Source organism: Balaenoptera borealis (assembly GCF_965194805.1).
Source record: "Balaenoptera borealis genome assembly, chromosome: 5".
In the NCBI taxonomy this organism is placed as follows: Eukaryota; Metazoa; Chordata; class Mammalia; order Artiodactyla; family Balaenopteridae; genus Balaenoptera; species Balaenoptera borealis.
In genome coordinates, this window is record NC_138862.1 from 11,331,415 (window position 1) to 11,351,649 (window position 20,235).

The following is a 20,235-nucleotide window of genomic DNA, read 5'->3' on the forward strand; positions in this document are numbered from 1 at the left end:
TGACACAAAAATGTATTCTTTGGACGATATGATGAAAATAAAAAGAACCCAGGGAAGAATGGAAGAAAAAAATCAGAGGAATAAGGGTCCAACGACTGCCAGATTCAGCATAGATTAATGCCGTGCCAACAGCAAAGTGCAAATGAAGTAGAGTCACAGTTCGTAGCATGGCTGAATTTGCAAATATAAAAATAATAGGATGATCGGTAAAGTAACTTCAGCTGCAAGGTAGGCAGAATGTCTTTAAATCATTAACTGGACTTACCTTAAATGCAATGGGCATCCAGGGGACCCCTGCAGCTAGTCCACACAGAGACATAAATACTGGCATTGGTATCAAAAGGCTATAAATGAATAAATTTAAAGAACACAGAGAGCAAGAAGGAAGTCATGATTACATGAGATCCAACTTCACGTGAATTTACTAGTTGTCAATTACTTATGTGCCCAGGTTATCAGTAAACATGAGTAGTTCAACCATAATGCAGTTTTGTTCCTTAATAAACCCACTTCTTTCCAAGGCCTCAACTCAAAGAATGTCATTCAGAGACCATTTAAGGCCAAAAGTGGGGGCTCATTTGCATATAACCAACCATTCCCTTTGTGATTTGGGTAAGTCAAAGAAAAGGGCAGAATTACCAAGGCATTCCTCTAGAGCACATTAGAATCATCCGGGGAGCTTTTAAAATGAGATGCCTATGTCTCATCCTCAGATATTTTGATTCTATTGGTCTATTGGGGATTCAAAAATCTTGGGCACTAGGATTTTTCAAAGCTCCCCAGGTGTGGACAAAGGTGAAAACCACATTCTAGTAGGAAGCTGGCTAGCTTCTCATCACTCCAAAGATGAATGATTCTGGCTGAACTGTAGTTTATAAAGGATTTTCAGCAATGACCTCCTTCAACTCTAATTTAAGGAACATAAATGCTCCACTTTTCTCACAGTAATAATGGAGCCCTCCCTGAATGTGAAATCACAATCACAATAGGTGACTACTTGTGGTTAATACTGCCTGAACAGCTGGGAAAATGCCAAAATTAAGGTACCCATGTTTGCTATTCTGAGAACATTCCAAAATCCACAATCCTTTTACTGGGAGATTTCCACTTCTTTCCTCCTCATTCCCCTCCAGATGCACTTACAGATGAATAAAAGATGGGAAACAAGAAGATTGGCAGGAGTCCTGGTTACTATGGCAGCAAGTAAATGAAATGCCACAGCTCATGAAACTGATAGTGAGAGCAGGCATCAGGTAGACATCATGGAGCTGTACCTGTCTTGTTGATTGCTCTCCTTCATGCACAATTCAGTTCACTGCCTCCGCCTTATATTTCATCCTGTTCAGAGAGTAGAAGGGGGACAGCACTGGAATGACAGAGAGACCAAGGAGGTAAGAATCAGCAAAGGATGTTGACAGTAGAGACAAAAGGGTTATGAGAAAAGCCGATTTAGATTCTGTGAATCTTCTAAGCATCAGTGTACGGGTTTAGCAAAAATATCAGTCTGACTGGGTTAAGAGAAATTTTTTTAAAATATGCCTAGAAAGAATCAGAAACTTGGGCTTTGGCAAGACAGTCAGATTTGCATACCTTGCTGAACAACAGACCAAAAGTGTCTTCACCAACTAAGCCGCTGCAATGGTGCGTATTAACTCAAGTGGTGGGAGGAAGGTACTTACGGGACTACACTGCTCCAAAGAGCAGGGAGGAGAAAGGGCATAACAGCACAGAGGAACTGAAGGGATCAAAACACCCTTCGAGATTCAGCTACTTCCTAGCAAAAGTGTGCCTTTCCTCCTCTAATCCTATCTTGCAAGTGTAATTATTTAGAAGTACATGTCCTTCCCTAACAAAGCCTCTTCAAGGTTGCTTCCTATTCATCTTTACTAGATGCTGGAGATGAAAAGAACCTGGCACACAGGATGCATTCGATAAATGTTTGATGAATACGTACATCAAAGAATAAATGGAAAGATAGATGAGAGATGGAAGTTACTAACTCTACTTAATTCAACTAGAAAGGAAGAAAGGATTAAACCAAAAAATGAAATAAAATTCAAGGAGAAATAAGATCTTCATTGCAAAAAGGAAAACAGCATATATATATATATAATGCGTATATATAATGTGTGTATATATATATATAAAGGCAGAGATACATAATAAAGTTAAGCATATCCTGTTAGTCAAAAACAGAGATGTATATGGTCAAGGAACTAGGAACAAACAGGTGGAAGGTGGAAATAAAGACATAGTGGGAGAGACTTCCCTGGTGGCGCAGTGGTTGAGAATCCGCCTGCCAATGCAGGGGACCCGGGTCTGAACCCTGGTCCAGGAAGATCCCACATGCCGCGGAGCAACTAAGCCCGTGTGCCACAACTACTGAGCCTGCGCTCTAGAGCCCATGAGCCACAGCTGCTGAAGCCCACGCGCCTAGAGCCCGTGCTCTGCAACAAGAGAAACCACCGCAATGAGAAGCCCACGCACCGCAACGAAGAGTAGCCCCCCGCTCGACGCAACTAGAGAAGAGCCCGTGTGCAGCAACGAAGACCCAACGCAGGCAAAAATAAATTAATTTAAAAAAAAAAAAACATAGTGGGAGACACGTAAAGGTGCCTCCAAACTTCTAAAGATTCTTGGGACTAATAAAACCAATGGACATTCGACTCCTAGAGTGTACAAGAGAATATAACAAAACTCAGCCTCCAAAAACCTATGAAAACTTCTGGTAACTGAGTCAGCAAGCTTCATGTAGAGACAATAATATTTTACAGATAATCTGCCATAGGGCATGACAATAAAATTTCAAATTAGAATTGGAAGGAGAGTAAAACCCAAAGTAACGATAGCCCTCATTTTGTTGTGTTTATTGCTCCTTCCAGTCTAAAATCAGCAGCATCTACCCTGGAGTACTGCATTCAAACTTGGAGGTCACATATAAAAGTTGTCTAACTCCTAAGATAAGCAGAATTTTTAAACTCCCACTGTGCTTCTGGTTGACAACATGTTCTTTTAGGATAAGGCAGCAACTGGCAACAGGCTCTGAAATTTTAAGCTTCAAATGCTAAGTGAAGAGTGGATACGAGGATTTCCCAGTAAGTTGGAGTATTCAACATAAGCATGTTATGCTCCCTCCTGAAAACCTACTAGAACTACTGTAAAGGAGTGGTTTTTTTGTTTGCTTTTTTTTTTTTAATGTACAACTCTGCAAGAATGAGGGAGAAAGGAGGGGAAAACAGCAATTCAATTTTAGAAAAAAAGAAAGCAGATGGAGAAAAGCAGCAATGGGGAAAACCAAGAGTCAACCATATTTACACTGCAGAATTCCCCAAAAGATCTGGGAATTGGCAACACTGAGTACACCTCTGAAAATGCAGGTGAGTGGGGGACTAAAATAAAGTTGGTTGAAAGTTTATGAAAGTTGGTTGGACCCCTAGCTGCATGTTTGGAGGTTGATTCTCTGGAGTGGGTAAAACAGAGAAGTACACGGACTGCAGGACACAGGCACAGCTGTAAGAGGAGATATTATACCAAAAAGGAATGAAGAAAAAAAGGCACATTGCATGCTGAAGACCCCTGTGCTCTTTCTCCCGACTGGCTTCCAGAATGATGGCCCAAGGCCTTTTATCCTTCAAAGAACCTTCTTTGGGGAATCTGACCTGTTCTAAAGAGACTGCAGGAGCCATCCAACCAACAGCCAGGCCCTGAAGGCCCGACAATGAGGCCGACAAACTCCACCCACACACTCAGAGCATTTTTTAGTCCACCCCATTAAACATAAGCAAACCACCAAAGATCAGAACACATTTGTGAAAAGCCTTTAACATGTGAGACCAACACAAACAAAATAAAAACTGGAGGAGACAATGCAGAAGGAGAAAACTTTAGCATATTCAAAGATGAGAAAATACAGCATACATGAAATACAGAACAAGGCTATAAAAAAGAAAGATTTGGGGAACAAAGGCTCTCTTAAAAATTAAAAACCTGACAGAAATTTAAAAGAAATTCTTTTTTAACAGAAGGGTTGGAAGATAAAGTTTAGATACACCTCTAGAAAGACCAAAAAGACAAAGATGAGAAGTAAAAGACTGTATGAAACCAACTGGACCAGTCCAGAAGATCCAAGACATGAACAAAAGAGGTTCAAAAAGAGGAGAAAAACTACCCCCAAACTGAAGGACACGGGGTTGACAAACTGAAAGAGGCCACTGAGGGCCAGTACAAGTGAAAGAAAAGCTTTCTTCAAGGCACATGATCATAAAATTTTAAAACACAGGGATTAGAAGCCAGAAAAGAATGGTCTTATGTTTACACATTTCTGAAGGAAACTACTTCACAATCCAGAATTCTATATTCAGCCAAACTTTCAGACAAATGAGTAGAATAAAAACACTTTTAGACATGCAAAAACTTTAATTCTAAGGCACTGTAAAATTGAAAAAAATAAGTAAATGTGTCAGTATTACCAGCTTTCTTGCTGTTGGAGAAGGGAGATACAAACATAGAAAGGGGAGGCTAAAAAGAAACCGCTGGTGCTGGTTTACAACTGGAGGCATCAGTAGATGTGTACGTGAACTTCCTAGTTCTGTACACTGACCACGTTTACCTCTGTAAGAATGAGCTCACCCAGACCTTAGTTTCTAAATACCATACCCTACTAAATGCCTGATCCTGAATGGGTCAGGGAAAGTACAAGATGAGGCCGGAACACTTTGTTGTGCTGGAAAATAAGGAAGTACTCAAAAAAACGATGGAATGTGCCACAGGACACAAACTAGCCTGAAGGGAGACCTGCTAGCTAAATCTGGAAAACATCTGATCAAAATAATGACAGTAATGAATTATAACCCACTAAATAATACATGAGTTCAAACTGATAAATAAATGGGGAAAAGGGGAAACTCTTGATTTCAGTATAGTAAAAAAAAAAAAAAAAAAAAAGTTAGAAAAATCACTGTTTCACACCACCACAGTAATAACTTACTCAGGCAAGAATTATCAATGGGGCTTCCCTGGTGGCACAGTGGTTAAGAATCCTCCTGCCAATGCAGGGGGGACAAGTTCGAGCCCTGGTCTGGGAAGATCCCACATGCCACAGAGCAACTAAGCCCATGCGCCACAACTACTGAGCCTGTGCTGTAGAGCCCGCGAGCCACAACTACTGAAGCCCACGCGCCTAGAGCCCATGCTCCACAACAAGAGAAGCCACCACAATGAGAAGCCTGAGCACCTCAACAAAGAGTAGCCCCTGCTCACAACAACTAGAGAAAGCCCACGCACAGCAACGAAGACCCAACACAGGCAAAAATAAATAAAATAAATAAATTTATTTTTTAAAAGAAGAATTATCAATGGATGCTAAAACTAGGGATTCAAGCTTGATGAGGAATAAGTTATTTACATAAACTCTATCTCCCCACAATTTACTTATTACCAAAGGGGAAAACATTAACTAGACAGTGGAGAGACCTGATAGGTACCACCTCAATCAAGTATCAAAGTTAATGTGTCAACAATAATGAGACAACACAACACATGCCTCTCAGTGTGAGGCTTTGAGGACATATTATTGCTTACGCTGTAGTCCTGCCAAAAATGCATAGTGTGAATCAAATCATGAGGAAACAACCCTAAATAGGGGTGGCATTCACAAAATGACTGGCCTCTAAACTTCAAAAATATCAATACCACAAAAGACAAAAAGAACAGCTGAGGAACTATTTCAGACTAAAGGAGATAGACATAAGAGCTAAATGCAATGAACTGGTTTCCAAACTTAAAAAAAAAAAGTTGCTATAAAAGAACATTATTGAAACAGCAACATTTGAATAAAGACCTTAGATTAAAATATCGTACCAGTTACTTTCCAGATTTTGATCATTATATTGTGATTATCCTTGTCTTAAGAAATATATCCCTAAGTACTTAGAAGGTAAAGGGGAATGATGTCTGCAACTTATGTTTTCAAACGGTTCAGGAAAGTGTCTAATGAGAGAATGACAAAGAAACTGTGGCAAAATGTTAACTACTATGAATCTGGATGAAAATGATTCCTGAGTTCTTCAAACTATTCTTGCAACTTTCCTATAATTTGGAATTATTTCAAAATTAGGAATGAAAACACTAAGAATATTTTTATTTATTCAATGTTTCATATACAACTCAATTCTCAGTCAGTATTTGCAAGTCCATGTTTACCAAGGTAAAGAATGGCAATAATTGGTGGGGGAAACCCACTGGAACTCTTCATGAGCCAAGAGAAAAGGAACTGAGATACAACCTTTTGAGGGTAGACATGTGTTCATATTGAAAATACTTAGTCACAGAAGTGTAAATTTTTCATTTTATTCAAAGTTGGTACAGAAGTGCTAACATTTCCATAAAATAATTACTATACTTCAGTTACAGGACAAAATACCACAGAAAGGAATATACTTTGCAAGAAATGTAGTTCATCTTAAATTTCCAAATACTTTTAAAGGCTAATGCAGCAGCTGGCAAAATAACACATAGTACACAAAGAACAGTGTATTTTACAGAGTCAGTAATGAAAACTGACAGCTCTTTAGCAGATTTGCTTCATTTTTTTCATTTTTAAACAGTAACACTTTTAAAAACACATTAAACCAAGATCATACATGTCTACAATTTAAAAAATGAGATTGTATACAATAGGTTAGAATAAGTCAAGTTAGAATTGTCATGTATGGTTAACAATCCTAAATCTACAATTTTAATTGTATTCCTTTCAATATGGAAGTAACCTGGTTTATACCAAATTCTACTTTCTGCTTGCAACTAAAACATTGTACAGTGAGATGGACCTGATCAGTCAAACCTTACAAAAAAAAAAAAATGCTGTGGACAATGAAGGTACCCTGGAAATCAGTTTACAATTCAAAAAACTCACCAATAACCCAACAACTTCATTTAAAATCACATTTGGTCTACAATGCATAACTGACAAAACAATCCATGTATACAATACACAACCCCAGTGCACAGACTGGTCTCTCACAGAACATCTGAACAAAGCTTAAGAGGCAGGACACTGGGAAAAACATTTTTCAATGTAGACATCTTTTAAAAATGCATTAATACTTACATATCAAAATTACTAGATAAAAGCAGCAGTACTCTGCTGACATTTGGCTTAAAAATAAAGGAATGAATGAAGCAATTTCACAGGATATTAGAAAAGGAATTGGTTTTCTTCTTGAAGAAGACTACTAACTTTTGCACAGCAACTATTTTTGATATCCACCTTATCAAAAAAAAAAGGAGAAGAAGAAGCACTGAGAAGCCTAACATAGTTCATATGTGATTGCCAACATAGGTCCAGGCAACAGAAAATGGGATGTCCAAGCAAAGAATGGGTAAATCCTCGCTTTATTTTGGAACTCTGTTGGCAATCTATAAACTGAAGCAATACTGGTGGGGGAAAGCAGGGCAACAGATTCCATACCATCATCTGACACTAATGTAATATGTCATTATTTAAAAAATAAAGCTTTTGCATTTTAACAACCCCACAGAAAAGTCCATGAGCAAAAGACTTGTTGATCTGTTTGCCACTCAAAAGTTAGAGATCTCACAGTGAAATTAGAAAATTCTATTTATACATATTTACACCGCTAGGACTACTTTCACCTAGACTAATTAAAGCAATTTTCCATGGAATTACAGATGAAAGATATTCTGCCAAAGGAATCTTCAAAAGCATCCTTTAAGTTCTTAAAAACTATTTTAAATTTTAAAACAAAATTTAAAGGTACAGAACACATTCTACACAGGACTAACAGGTTATTACTGCTTTGCCTTATCACATATTGTTAAGCCAAAGATGTTCCTCAAACCTCTCCTTTCTCCTGCATTTCTGGTACTCCTCTCCAGTAACCCCACCGAAGCCTGAGGTTTTACATTCTTAAAAAATGCTGTAGGTCCACAACCTGGCGACTTTTGGCTAGAGGGGGTAAGTCTCTCCCTCAAAGTGCTCAGGTTAATTCTTCTAAAACATGTTCCATTAGTCTATACCAACTTTAATCTTCATTCCATATATTATTAAAGTTGATTATCTCTAAGAAGATAAACATACAAAATAGAGGAGAGTGGGAACAAAGATAGTCACTTCTCTCCATCCTTAGAGTCCTTCCATCTTTTGACATACAGGCAAAATCCAAGACACAGATGTATTTATTCATTGTTTACAAACAGGGACTATTCAGGTGAAGAAAGTGACGAGTAAAATAAGGATAATGTCGAGTTCAAGAAAACACATTATTTTCTTCTTTTGCATGCATATTCACAGATTTCATCTAATCTAGTCTTGAAGCGGGTAATGAGACAGGCAAAAGAATCCTTTAGACTCTTACAACCATTGTGAAAAGCAAAGTAGTTCATTTGGCAGATCTGTCTCAGTTAGTTTGATGCTCGTAACACTTGGATCAAATTCTACTCTATTAAAATGAAGTGCAGTGAAGCATATGAAAAAATAACTTCATTAAGTTTAGATTAAATTTACACAAAGATTAAAGATTAGTATTTGCCCTATTAAAATGTGAGATTTCTCCATGTTTTCAGGGTACTATTGACGGGAGGTAAAATTTCCTAAAGATTTATGATTAAAAAAAAAAAAATCCAATGGCTCTACAGCTTAAAGCAGAAGTCTGTCAAAATGTTCCACCCACCAAAAACCTAGAAGTCTGTCCCTGTTTCTCAAATTCCAGATTGCAGGAAAGAGCCCACAGACCCCATTTTAGCTAGTAACCCCCCAATACAATTGCAGTATTCTTGACATTGGTATTCTCTCCTCCACCAAAGCAGTACAAACGTACTCAGATTAGAACGCTGAATCCCTCATGATTTAGGACCCCTATTTTAGGTACCTCACTGTCTAGGGCTTTCAGTACTGCGGTCCTCATCCTGACAACTCGAGACAAACCCATGGTGGGCTTTTTATGCCTGGCACTTGTGGGATAATGAGAATACTGTTAGTCTTGTGCTTTCTACATGTGGAGTTACAAATATGAGGGAACATGGTTTTGTGCTTTCTATGGACACTTACTTTCAGCTTTTTCCTTATCATGGAATGTGAAACTGTTGTCACATATATGTTCTCAGATATGCCTATCCAACCTACACTGGAAAATGATAAAGTTAAAATACACTCACAGAATAAGTAACCTTAAATTTTTAATTAAGGATATAAAAGAAACAAATACAGATGAATAAATAACATTTAAGCTGCAACACAAACCAGACTTACCTGGTTCCTTGAACTTAAACAGAGACTGCATATAAAGTATGTAAATATAAATGTATTTCCTTCACTAGCTATAACAATATTTAAAAAGAGGAATTGTAACAAATAAGAGTTATCTATCAAGAAAGGGAAAGGTGTGAACTAGCAGATTCAATATTGGCAACCAGAAGGCACTAATCAAAACATAAATTTCAGAAGATGATTATATTATGGAATACCCTACAGAATGGCCTTTGCCAATTGGGGGTTTCAATAACATAGATAGCAATGAGCTTAATTTCAGTTTCCAACTAGTATAACAAAAAAGTGAGTTATTAAGGAACATTCCACTTATAGAGGTATAGGCTACACTGATATATTGGAAAATTATCCAGAGTAGTTTGTCCAGAGGCAATAAAAAAAAGTAAACACTCCTTTATCCAGCAGCACTAGGGTACAAGGTGAATTTCCAACATAAGTCTCCAACAAAGGTGTGGTTATCTACTGTCAACTTGTGCTGTTGCCGAAATCACTGGAAAATGTATTTCCCTCAATGACAGAGTTCACTCACTGTAAACTGTCTTGAACTGGGGTGGGGGGCTCCGTTATCCTGGGCAACAATTATAATACAGTGCTTCTCTGAGGAGAGCAAAGCACTGCTCCTACACTAACAAGAATCTGAGACCACTGTGCTTTGTCTTGACTTATTCTAGCATCCCTCTCTTCAAACACGCTATATATCCAGGTAACCAAACCAAACTTTTAAAAGTCTTACATAAATTAAGGTTATTGGTTTAAGTCAAGTCTCAGATTATGGTCCTCCCCGAAAAAGTAAAGTGCATGAGATGAGTAATGATACAGATACATCAAACCTTTTTTACTTCTGAGTAAAAGACTATATGCCAATGGTTAAGCCTGTTAGTTACCAGATAAATGGGGTGCTTAACCCAAAACAATAAGCTAAATCCTATCTTTTATAAAGGATTTGAGATGGAAACAAACATTAATTATATCAATTCTCTTAACATTCCTTTAAAGGTGAATCAGTAGTTTAAAGCCTTATTCCCAGCACTGGAGAGAGAAGTTTAAATAAAAACATTTATATGACAATGTGAATAATGGCGTGGGACTCAGTGCTGGCAAAGCCCATCAATTATTTTGAACCTTAGCTAAATTCTGTTCTGGAGTCAAAGTAGTTGAGTATCTACTCTTCCAACAGAGGTGAGAGTCTGACAAAATGCATACCAAATTAAGAGAAGTTAGCTTAATGGAGGAAAAGGGGTTTGCAGCCCTGAGTTAAGTCAACCAAGAAAACCAAACGTAGTGATCAAAAGATTACTTCTTATGTAATCCAGCTTCATACCTAACTAGTACAAAAGGGTTTCTCTATATGCCAACTGACTAGTTCCAACTTTTTACCTTTAATTACTGCAAGAACAAGGCTTTTCGGCATCAAAACAAACTCCATTCCTCTCTACATTGTGATACCATCATTTCAAAGGGACTGGTGTGAATTTAACTATTCTTGCCTCCTAATTTTTGAAAAATGAGTTTCGAGAATAAAATACTGATGAATTATTAAGGGCTTTTATTATTAGTGAACACAAAGTCTAAGAAAATAATTCTTGAGAACAGTTTAAGCTAATAGAAATTTAGTATATTTAAACACAACTATATTTAGTGAATCACTATTTGGATCCAGACCTTCAAATATGGGGCAAAGCAGCACTTCTGCACACCATGACAATAAGCCTGAAAGAAAGTGAATTAAGCTGACAAAAGATCAAAATAGGAATCTGTTAAGTGTTGAAAGAATAGGTGAATAATTAAAGCAATGTGAGGGAAGACAAATAAAGGGGGAAACCAGTCTCTCTGAATGGTAGGTAGGCATACACACAAATAGGAATATATCCCATTTGTAAAGTCTGCTCAGGCTAATGTCAACATTAAAATGACTTGAACAATTTAACACCTGGCTAATGATAAATCTTATGAATACTGAAGCCTAAAACCATTTTTTTCTACTAAAGTATCATTATGAAATATCAGTCATTTTAACCTCAAATATGTTAATAAACTCATGCTTTACGATATTCAACATCAAACCAGGGTTTAACAAGCTTGATCTTATTCACTGTACCCTAATCTATATGCGGAGGGGTTTAAACTAGCTGATAGCAAAGATGCCTCAAGTTCTAGGGTTCAATGAATATGATTCTACATCTAACACATTTTAAGCTAATTTTGTCTTCTGTTAAGTCTGCATCACCCAGGTACTTCTCAGCATCTCACTTAATAGTGTTTCTGACTTCTTAAGAAAATTTTGTCCTGGCAAGTCTCCGTACTCATGTAATTCAACAATGGTCTTTATACATCTCTCAACCCAAACTCAGGAAATGCTGAGGTGTCACTACTAGATACCCATGTGGTCATTTTCAGCCATCATACCTCAGATGAAAATGACACATGGGCGTAAAGTATAAGAAAAGCAAGTAAGCCGAATACTGCCAAGTGGGAACATTGATGGGTCTAACCTTTTAATAGTTAATAATATAGCAGCTCTATAGTGTGGTAAAGAATGAGAATAACCCATACGCTACATTAAATGATATCTAAAGAGAGAGGGGAAAGATCCACACACCCAATATAGGGAAGACAGCAATGGACTGAGAAATGTAGAGACTTAAAGGTTCTCATCACCCTGGACAAGACTTTCAAGCCCCCACTTAGCCTCAGGTTGGAGAACTGAGTAACAACCTTCCCACTCAATTCTTAAAATGTGAAGTTTCATGGAGTGATGGGCCCCCACTAATTACTTGACTTGCCATCCCGAAGAGCTAGGGCTTTGTGACCCAGGCCAGCCTCTTTGTGCAAAAAGACAATGGATCCTTTGAGCCAAGTGAAAAAGAAGCCTTGGGAGATCAGATCTGCTGGATTTAGGCCAAAGGACACAGCACCATTGCTACTGCTTGATGCTTCTCTAACCAAAAGATAAGAGTGATAACCTCACCAGGAAAGAAAGGCTGGGGAAAAAGACTGGCTCAGCTGTTTCAAAAGCCGTTTACTGTCTTGGGTAGGAGGACAAAATATTCTTAGATGAACAGGGAAATTAGAGGTCCCACAAAGGAACCAATAATCATTCTGCATGTCAGGGTACTAAGCTCTTCTCATCAGATCTGGAGACTAAGATTGCCTGAGAGGACAAAAATCTAAGAACTGGGGATACCATTAACAGCAGATAAGACAATATTTTTCTCCACCTTTGAACACCAGTGTCCTCGCTTCATTTTGACTCGCAGCTAACTATTGTAGTCAATCACTCTTAGCCAATTCTGAACTTCAGCTTAAGCCAATATGAAAACATATACATGTTAATGTCTAGGTATCAATGTCATCATTTAGGACCCATTTAGTTAGTGTAAAGTATGACTATTTTGCTAGCTTTAAGACAGACCACGTATCATTCCATGAACAATCATTCTAATGAAATACAGACTGAAGAACGGTCCCCTGAAATGAAGTTGCAATCAGGAATTCACATACTTATTCAAGCACATTATCTATTACTGGGAAGCAATAAGAAGGGCAAGCTTCAGGGACTTCAGTCTAAATAAAATGTTTATACTGGCAAGAATAAACAATCCTAATGGATATGCTAATAATCATTCCTTATTTACAAACATTAGTACTCTAAACTTGACCTACTGCTATATACACATGAATAGACACAAGATGATGTATTTTATGTATCCTACTAAGACAACAGCAGAGAGAAGGTAGGGGGATGCTAATATCCCAAACTATTAGGAGTCAACATTAAATAAAGGGGGGAAAAATCCACTTAAATACCACCTATTCATTGATGCTTTTAATAGAAGGGGTAAGAAGGCTGCTCAGCCAATATGTCAATCCTCACTGCTGAGTTACACAGCAAGGTGTTCAGAGTCAAAGAAAAATTTTAATTCCTACAACTTAATGTCAATTTGAAAAATCTAAGATCCTGTTATTTCCCCCAATATCAAAAAGCTGTCTCAAAGGAAGAACAGTTCCTTTGAGAAAAGAAGAGGACAAACCATGAATCCAGATTTGGACACCTGGTTTTCTGTTCTTCCCAACAGACTTTGTAACCTTGGACATGTCACAGCCTCAGCCTCCACACAAGAAAAGGATGGTCCTTATTTTTATTTGGCCCCCAGCTTATAAACCTTAAGAATGAAATTGAGAACAAAATTCCACAAGGCACTCTAATAAGCTCTCAGAAACCATACTATTCGTACATGAATTATTTTTTCACCTACAGACTCAGTCCTTCAGAAAGCCCCCTGGAGATGGGAAGACATTATGCTACCTGATAATTTCTAAAATCAACTTTGAACTAATCAAATCCATCATAATGAAACTAGTTTATAAATACAAAAAAATTTAAAGTCATTAGGACTGAGTTTTGATTCAAAATCTACAAAAATATCTAAAAAAGTAATAATTTTCCCCTGAAGAATAAAGGTTAATAAAATCATGCAATTTAAAAAATATCAGAGATTACAGAAAAGTCAAAGTAGATACACAATTAGTTTCCTTCATCTGTCATGGAGGAAAAAGGACAGGACACACAAAGAACTACCTAATCTGTAGAGCTTTTCTCAAACGTCTTTCGTACCCTGTCCTCATGAAGGGAATCAGCCTGTGAAAAATGGATTCTCTTCCAGGAAGGCTGTAACTGGGTACGAAGCCATGTCAAGATAGAGGGTCCTACAATTAACGCAAGTCCTGTAATCTCCTCTACAAGACACACTACTAAACCGGTAGAAGTTCTTGTTCATGGCACCTCTTGAACATGCTATCCATTCTACAGAAAAACTATACTGACAATCCACCAATGGCAAAGCGTGCACTCTTGAGTTTTCTGTTACTGATGGTCAGTTTGCATCGAAATAGCATCACACTCTAAGTCACTGTTAACTTTTTAAGCAAAAATGTAGAGGCTGTGTACACATGGTAAGTCTTTTGAAAAAAAAGTAAATCGGGGAAAAAAGACTTATCAAGGATACAATATGATCTGAGAATTAAATTTTCACTCTAAAAACTCAACTGCAATATCTCATGATCTAATCAAGTAGGGCGACCCAGCACAAAGGCAGAGTTAATTCTTCTTCAAATTTCCGGACATTATCTTCCAAATGGATCCACTTGGGAAGGTACCTGGCTAATAAAGAATGTTACCAAATGACAAGAACAAAGCTAGAGAATTAATGAAGTATGAGAACATGAAAATTCCAAGTGAACACACGGCAAAAAGTCCGATATTTAGTATTAGACTATCACCTGTTCAGCTTAGTCAATCAAATGCTGCTTAGGAGATGCTAATTTCCAAACTATATAAATGATCTTAATTTGGTCAGTAAATCTGGGGATCATCAGCAATGTTTACTTCATTTTCTCCCCCATAATCATTTACAATACAATCATGACATACAACTTTATAAAGACAGACTTGGTGGTCATTTGAGTATGGTTCACTTAAACTTCAAAGTAGGAAAAAAAGAAAAAAACAACTGGAACAAACTTTTTCCCAACATTCCATATACTGGTGGTACAAGAATAGCTACAGGAAAACATTCTTCGTCCTTTCTTTCAGCATTCAGAATCCATAGGCTCATGCTAACAAAACAAACCTGGCAAACGAACTTGCCCTGAAACAAGCACATGTTAGATTTTCAGTACATAATTGATTATACAATGTCTACAAATTCAGTTTTTTAAAACGGAAGTAGGGATTACAGAGAGAGAAAAAACTTTAAAATGAGCAAGTCTTCTACTTCAGGGTAAGAAGGCCTACCAAGATTTGGCAGTGCAGACAGTCTATCTTATTCGTGATATCTTAGCATATATTCTGCTCTAAGTGCTCTATGAGAATAATTGGTCTCTCCTTACTTTGGTATGGAAAATTTTAAACCACATTTGCACACAATTCAGTCTGTTAAACAAGTTTTACTTCATTTAGATTGAAATTTTACTTTCATCCATCTCTGGGAAAATAAAGTCTTGCAAATAGATGATTTTTCTGCTAAGTAAAATTTGGCTAAAACCTACAGCGTAAACAATGCCTGAGAGATGCAACAGTTACATAGGTGTTTTGTTTTTTGTTTTTTTGTTTTTTTTCAAAGACCAGTATTTTCTTAAGTTAGTGTCTCATCATATCCTTAAAAGTTCATAAGGAGAAATAAACAAACATGAAAATTCCAAGTGAACACACAGCAAAAAGTCCAATATTCAGTATTAGTTTAACTTGTGGAGTTTCTTCCAACATTTGTAAACAAACAGCCTCCTCCTCCATCAGGTCTCTGAGACTCCTCTTGCTGAGGCTCTTACTTTTAAAGCCACAGAACCAATCTATGAACTTCCAGTACCGGCCTCCATCCTCTGTTTCTTTCTTTCTCTCTTTCTCACCCATGAGAGCTGCTTGCCCATTGGAATAAGCATCTACAGGTGTTTCTGCCTCTGAATGACCTAAAGAAGCCACTGGGTTGCCCTCCTCTCTGCAGGTCACCAACAGATTAACATCTTCAGGCTGCAGGCCCTTAATGCTATCTTCAGATTTCCCATTGGGAATGACGTGGTTGACAGCCTCACTATTCTCACTGCATCTCAGGATGCTCTTCTCTTGCATTTTGTATGGTTCTTCTTTTGGGGAGCAGCTCTCCTTTACCACCAGGCTCTTCTTAGACCAAAAGGTGGTGGTACGAATCTGTTCCTTCGTAGGAGGTGGCGTGAGAAGGCTAACAATTACAGTAATGAGTCCTGTGACCCAAAACAACGCTGTGGCCACGTACATGTAATGGATGTCTTTGATGAAGCCTGGCCTGTTATCAGGTTGGTCACATTCTGGGGCACGGTAGGCAAAGGCCAGTGTCAAACGGACTGCTCCAAGAACAAAGCCAGCCATTCCACCATAGAAAGCCCCTTGTTCATTGCAACGCTTCCAGAAAATCGCCAGAAGGAACAGGGCTGCAACTGGGGGCGTCAGGTAATCTGCCACCTCCTGAATGTAAAGGTACATCTGGCCTCCTTGCATCTCCACGATGATGGGCACCCATGCAATGCTGATCACTACCATAAAAGCCACAAATATCCTCCCCACAATCATTAGTTCCCGGGAGCTTGCACTCTTGCGGATGAGTTTGTACACATCGAGGGTGAATATGGTACTGGCACTGTTAAAGATAGAGTCCAAGTCACTCATCAGAGCTGCAATCATCACTGCCATCATTAAGCCCCGGAGGCCCACAGGAACCAGCTTCATCACCAGGCGTGGGTAAGCAATGTTAGAGCACCCAGCTCTGCTTCCACACACTTGCATGCAGTGCTCTGGGTTGATGCAAGCTATATCATCAGCAAACAGTATCCTGGAAATCATTCCTGGGACAACTATGATAAACATTGGCAGAAGCTTCAAGAAGCCAGCCATCAGAGTAGAGCCTTTGGCATGAGCAATGTTTTTAGCCGCTAGGACCCTCTGCACGATGACTTGGTCAGCACACCAGTACCACACCGAAGCTGGGGTCTGCCCAAGAATGAATCCAGGCCAAGGAACGTCTTCATCTGTTGGATTCCGCAACATTTTCAGTGCATCTTTCTTAGGGTGGACATTACAAGAATTTGTGTTGGAAAGGTTGTATGTCAACAAGATGGAAGTGACATTGGGTGAGGCCAACATGTACCTTCTCTTAACTTCCTCAAACCCGCCAATCTCCATCATGCTAATAATCATAAGTGTGAGTGCCCCAACGATCATGAGCAGAGCCTGCAGAGTGTCTGTGTAGATCACCGCAACAAGGCCTCCGGTGACAGTCAGCAAAGCAGTCATGCCAATGAGTAGGATGACAGACACATAAAGGTTCCAACCCAAAGACTCCTGGATAAAGAGGGCACCCGAATACAGATCCACTGAGAGCTTGGTGAAGATATAGAGAATCAGAGACAACGCTGCGAAATAGACCTGAATCCTATGGCCACCAAATCGCTTGGACAAGTATTCAGGCATGGTGTATACCCCTGACCGGATGTAAATCGGGATGAAAACCCATCCCAGAAGTTGCAAAAGCAGTAAGGCATTGAATTCCCATGCGCCCACTGCAAATCCACTTGCAGCTCCAGATCCTGCCAGCCCAATGAAGTGCTCACTCCCAATATTGCTCACAAACAGAGAGGCACCAATTGCTACCCAGGTCATAGAGCGCCCCGCCAGGAAGTATCCACTTACAGTGCTTCTATTAGATTTCCACATGGCAAAAAAACCAATGCACATGACCAGGATAAAATACAGGGCCACTATGGCAATGTCTGCTGTCTCCAGTACAGCCCTCATTTTGGTAACTTTGTGAATAAAAGTGTCCAGTGACAGAAGTGTCCAACTTTTTATTTACTCATTAGTAACCCCAGCCAAGTCTGTAAACCATACGTGAACTGGACTACACAGAGCAACACAGCAGGTCAAAGTCTTTGTCCTTTGGTTTGCTGTCTTGATGGTGGCGGTTGTGATAAACTTTGAAGGAGACAGTTTAAATTTTCCTCCGCTTCTTAATTGGGATTGAGAACTTAGCTCGTACTCTTAATCCACTCTCCACAAGACCATCAGCATTTACTCAGGTGCTGGAGGAGAAATTCTGAGTTGCAGCTAAGTCTAGTGAAGCCTACTGTACCAACCCTGCAAGGCAGCAAAGACAAAAGACAAAGATTGAATTAGAGGAGGGGCTCACCAAGCGATGAGGAAACTTTCAGTCTAGCAAAACGGCGCAACAAGACATTATAAAAAGAAAAAAAAAACTTTTAAAATATATGTACTTTAGTTCCACAGGAGAGAGTGATCCATACTATCACATCTGATACTTAAAGTCAGGGAGAATAGTTATCATTTTGAACTAAGAACAAAAATTCATCGACCTCCTAACTAAGTGGCTTAACTTCTCTGGCAACTAAGAACTGCCCACCATGACACTGCCCTTTCTTGTCTTAGTGTGGTAGTCTCAGATTGGAAAGGCACCAAGGTCTTAAAGCACCTTGGGGGCGGGGGGGAGGTGACACTAATTATTCATAATAAATAAGGGCACCAAAATGAATCTTCAAATACTGTGAATCCTAAGAGTAATGTATTTTATAGCCAGTTAGGGTCCTGGACAGAACAGGTATTTACTAAGTGTTATCATCTACTCCCAAACACAATACCAAGTCCTGCTTAGTCTGTGCAGACTACTGTTACAAAATTTTCCTAGATTCCTACTACAAATGTACATCTGTGCTAGTCATCATATATTACCCTAGAAATTGTGACATGACTCCTGCCCTAAGGGGAAACAAGATGTTCCACACAAAAAAACTAGGAACATACAACTTATAAACAACCCTAAAATTTTACTCTGCTAGCTAGAAGGAAGACATTGAAAAAAAGATTTGTTTAATGTTAAAGAAAGTAATTTCCTTCCCTTCCATTTCATCAGGCATTATTTCCAAGAGAACCTCTGAGAAGATGAAGGCACTGACTCAAGGTTTGATTTTGCTGAATAATTTTTCCTTTTAAATGCTTTCTTGTTGAAGGGTATACAGAGCAAGGAGAGGAGGAAGAAAGAGAAAATTTTTCTGGAAGACTGAAAAATAACGTCATTATTATTATATCTTCCAAACCTAAACAAAACAGACATCTATAAACCATTAGATAATAAATTATCTTCAATAAGTCAATCAGATTTTTTCAGTCCTGGATTAAGAAAATCATTGAAAAACAGACATTTAAATTTACCTAAAATTGAGTTTATGAATATGACGGGTTTTCTCCTGGAAAAAGAGACAAATTCTGAATCTTCAAAGTTATTATAATTGGAGCTGAAAGACCAATATGAAAAACACTTTGTAATTCAACCTAATGCCTTCCACATGTTAACTCCTGAAGTGATTTCTCCTTTTGAGATAAGGCAACCTCAGAGTGAAATGTTTTTTTATGTTTGACAAAGCAGATGCTTTTTGATGAATCTAGATATTTTCCTTCAAAAATTATTAAGTCCTATAAATGATACTAAAAGCCACCTCTTTTCCAAATAGACCACAGTACTAAACACTTAACCACACACCTCTTACTGGTAAGGAAAAGAGCTGGAAATAATGCTTAAAGATAAACACGCTACCGAATTAGGTTATTAGGTCTAATTAATAATGCTGCCACGTAGAAATGTCTTAAACCCATCTTTATGCCTTTTTAAGCATAAAGCACTACAACAATTACACTAAAAAAAACTAAAATCTTTCCTCCTAAAAGCCAGTGTCAATAATGACTGGCATGAGTAAAACTGCCACACACAAAAACATAAAATACACTAAAAGTTGGTATTTGTATCACTTCATACTTGCCAAAACCTGAAGCTGCTTGTATTTCTATGACTACTTTCTCTGACCCCAAAATGTTCAAGTTATTTAAAAAAATACTTGGACATTATTTAGGAAGAATTACCTAAATTTTTAATAAAATCTAATCAGGTGACTAATAAATATTAATTATTTAAAAGGGTACCTGTAACATTTCAGTATAAGGGTTAGGTCCTCAATTACAAAGAAAACTGCAGTTGGCAATTATGAGATCCCTGCCCCCAACAGAGCTCCCACTGCCATCCAACATCCAAGCCATACCCTTGCCATTTTGTTCCAACTTACACACAGATAAGCCTAGCTCACTGGTCAGAAGGGCCATTTCAAGTGTCTCTCTTCTCAACGGCAATGCTTGACCATCTGCCTCCTCAAGAAGGGACAAACAGCCCGAGTGCTTTTATGTTTGTCTGGAGGGAAGGTGGAAGGGGCTATGCGCTGCAGGGGCTGCTGCACCAGCCTATCCGTTCAAAGAGCAGAGCCCTCAGAGACAAAACAAGCCCTTCCTTCTCTGATCACTAGGAAGCACTGCTAAAATAAACAACACTTTCCCATTGTCAAATATGATGCAAGTAAGATAC

The 20,235-nt window shown here is 38.4% G+C and overlaps 2 protein-coding genes and 1 long non-coding RNA gene across 10 annotated transcripts in view; 1 reads left to right on the forward strand and 2 right to left on the reverse strand.

Moving 5' to 3' along the window:
- MRPS6 (mitochondrial ribosomal protein S6) overlaps nucleotides 1-20,235 on the reverse strand; it is a 64,045-nt gene that overhangs the window by 24,108 nt on the left and 19,702 nt on the right. The gene's annotated exons all lie outside the window — the stretch shown is intronic.
- On the forward strand, nucleotides 1,373-6,882 carry LOC309630202. The gene is made up of 2 exons (XR_014245529.1): nucleotides 1,373-4,613; nucleotides 4,899-6,882. It is a non-coding gene; the product is annotated as an uncharacterized lncRNA (long non-coding RNA).
- The window catches only part of SLC5A3 (solute carrier family 5 member 3), a 35,856-nt gene continuing 21,953 nt past the window's right edge, over nucleotides 6,333-20,235 (reverse strand). For 6 of the 8 annotated variants that reach the window (XM_082395059.1, XM_082395054.1, XM_082395058.1 and 3 more), the window contains one exon: nucleotides 6,333-17,948. In XM_082395059.1, the coding sequence (XP_082251185.1) occupies nucleotides 15,453-17,609 (2,157 nt within the window). In that variant the 5' untranslated portion in view covers nucleotides 17,610-17,948 and the 3' untranslated portion in view covers nucleotides 6,333-15,452. Of the gene's footprint in view, nucleotides 17,949-19,037; nucleotides 19,121-19,942; nucleotides 20,230-20,235 lie in introns of those variants that run through there. The other 2 variants (XM_082395060.1, XM_082395061.1) reach the window with 2 other exon arrangements.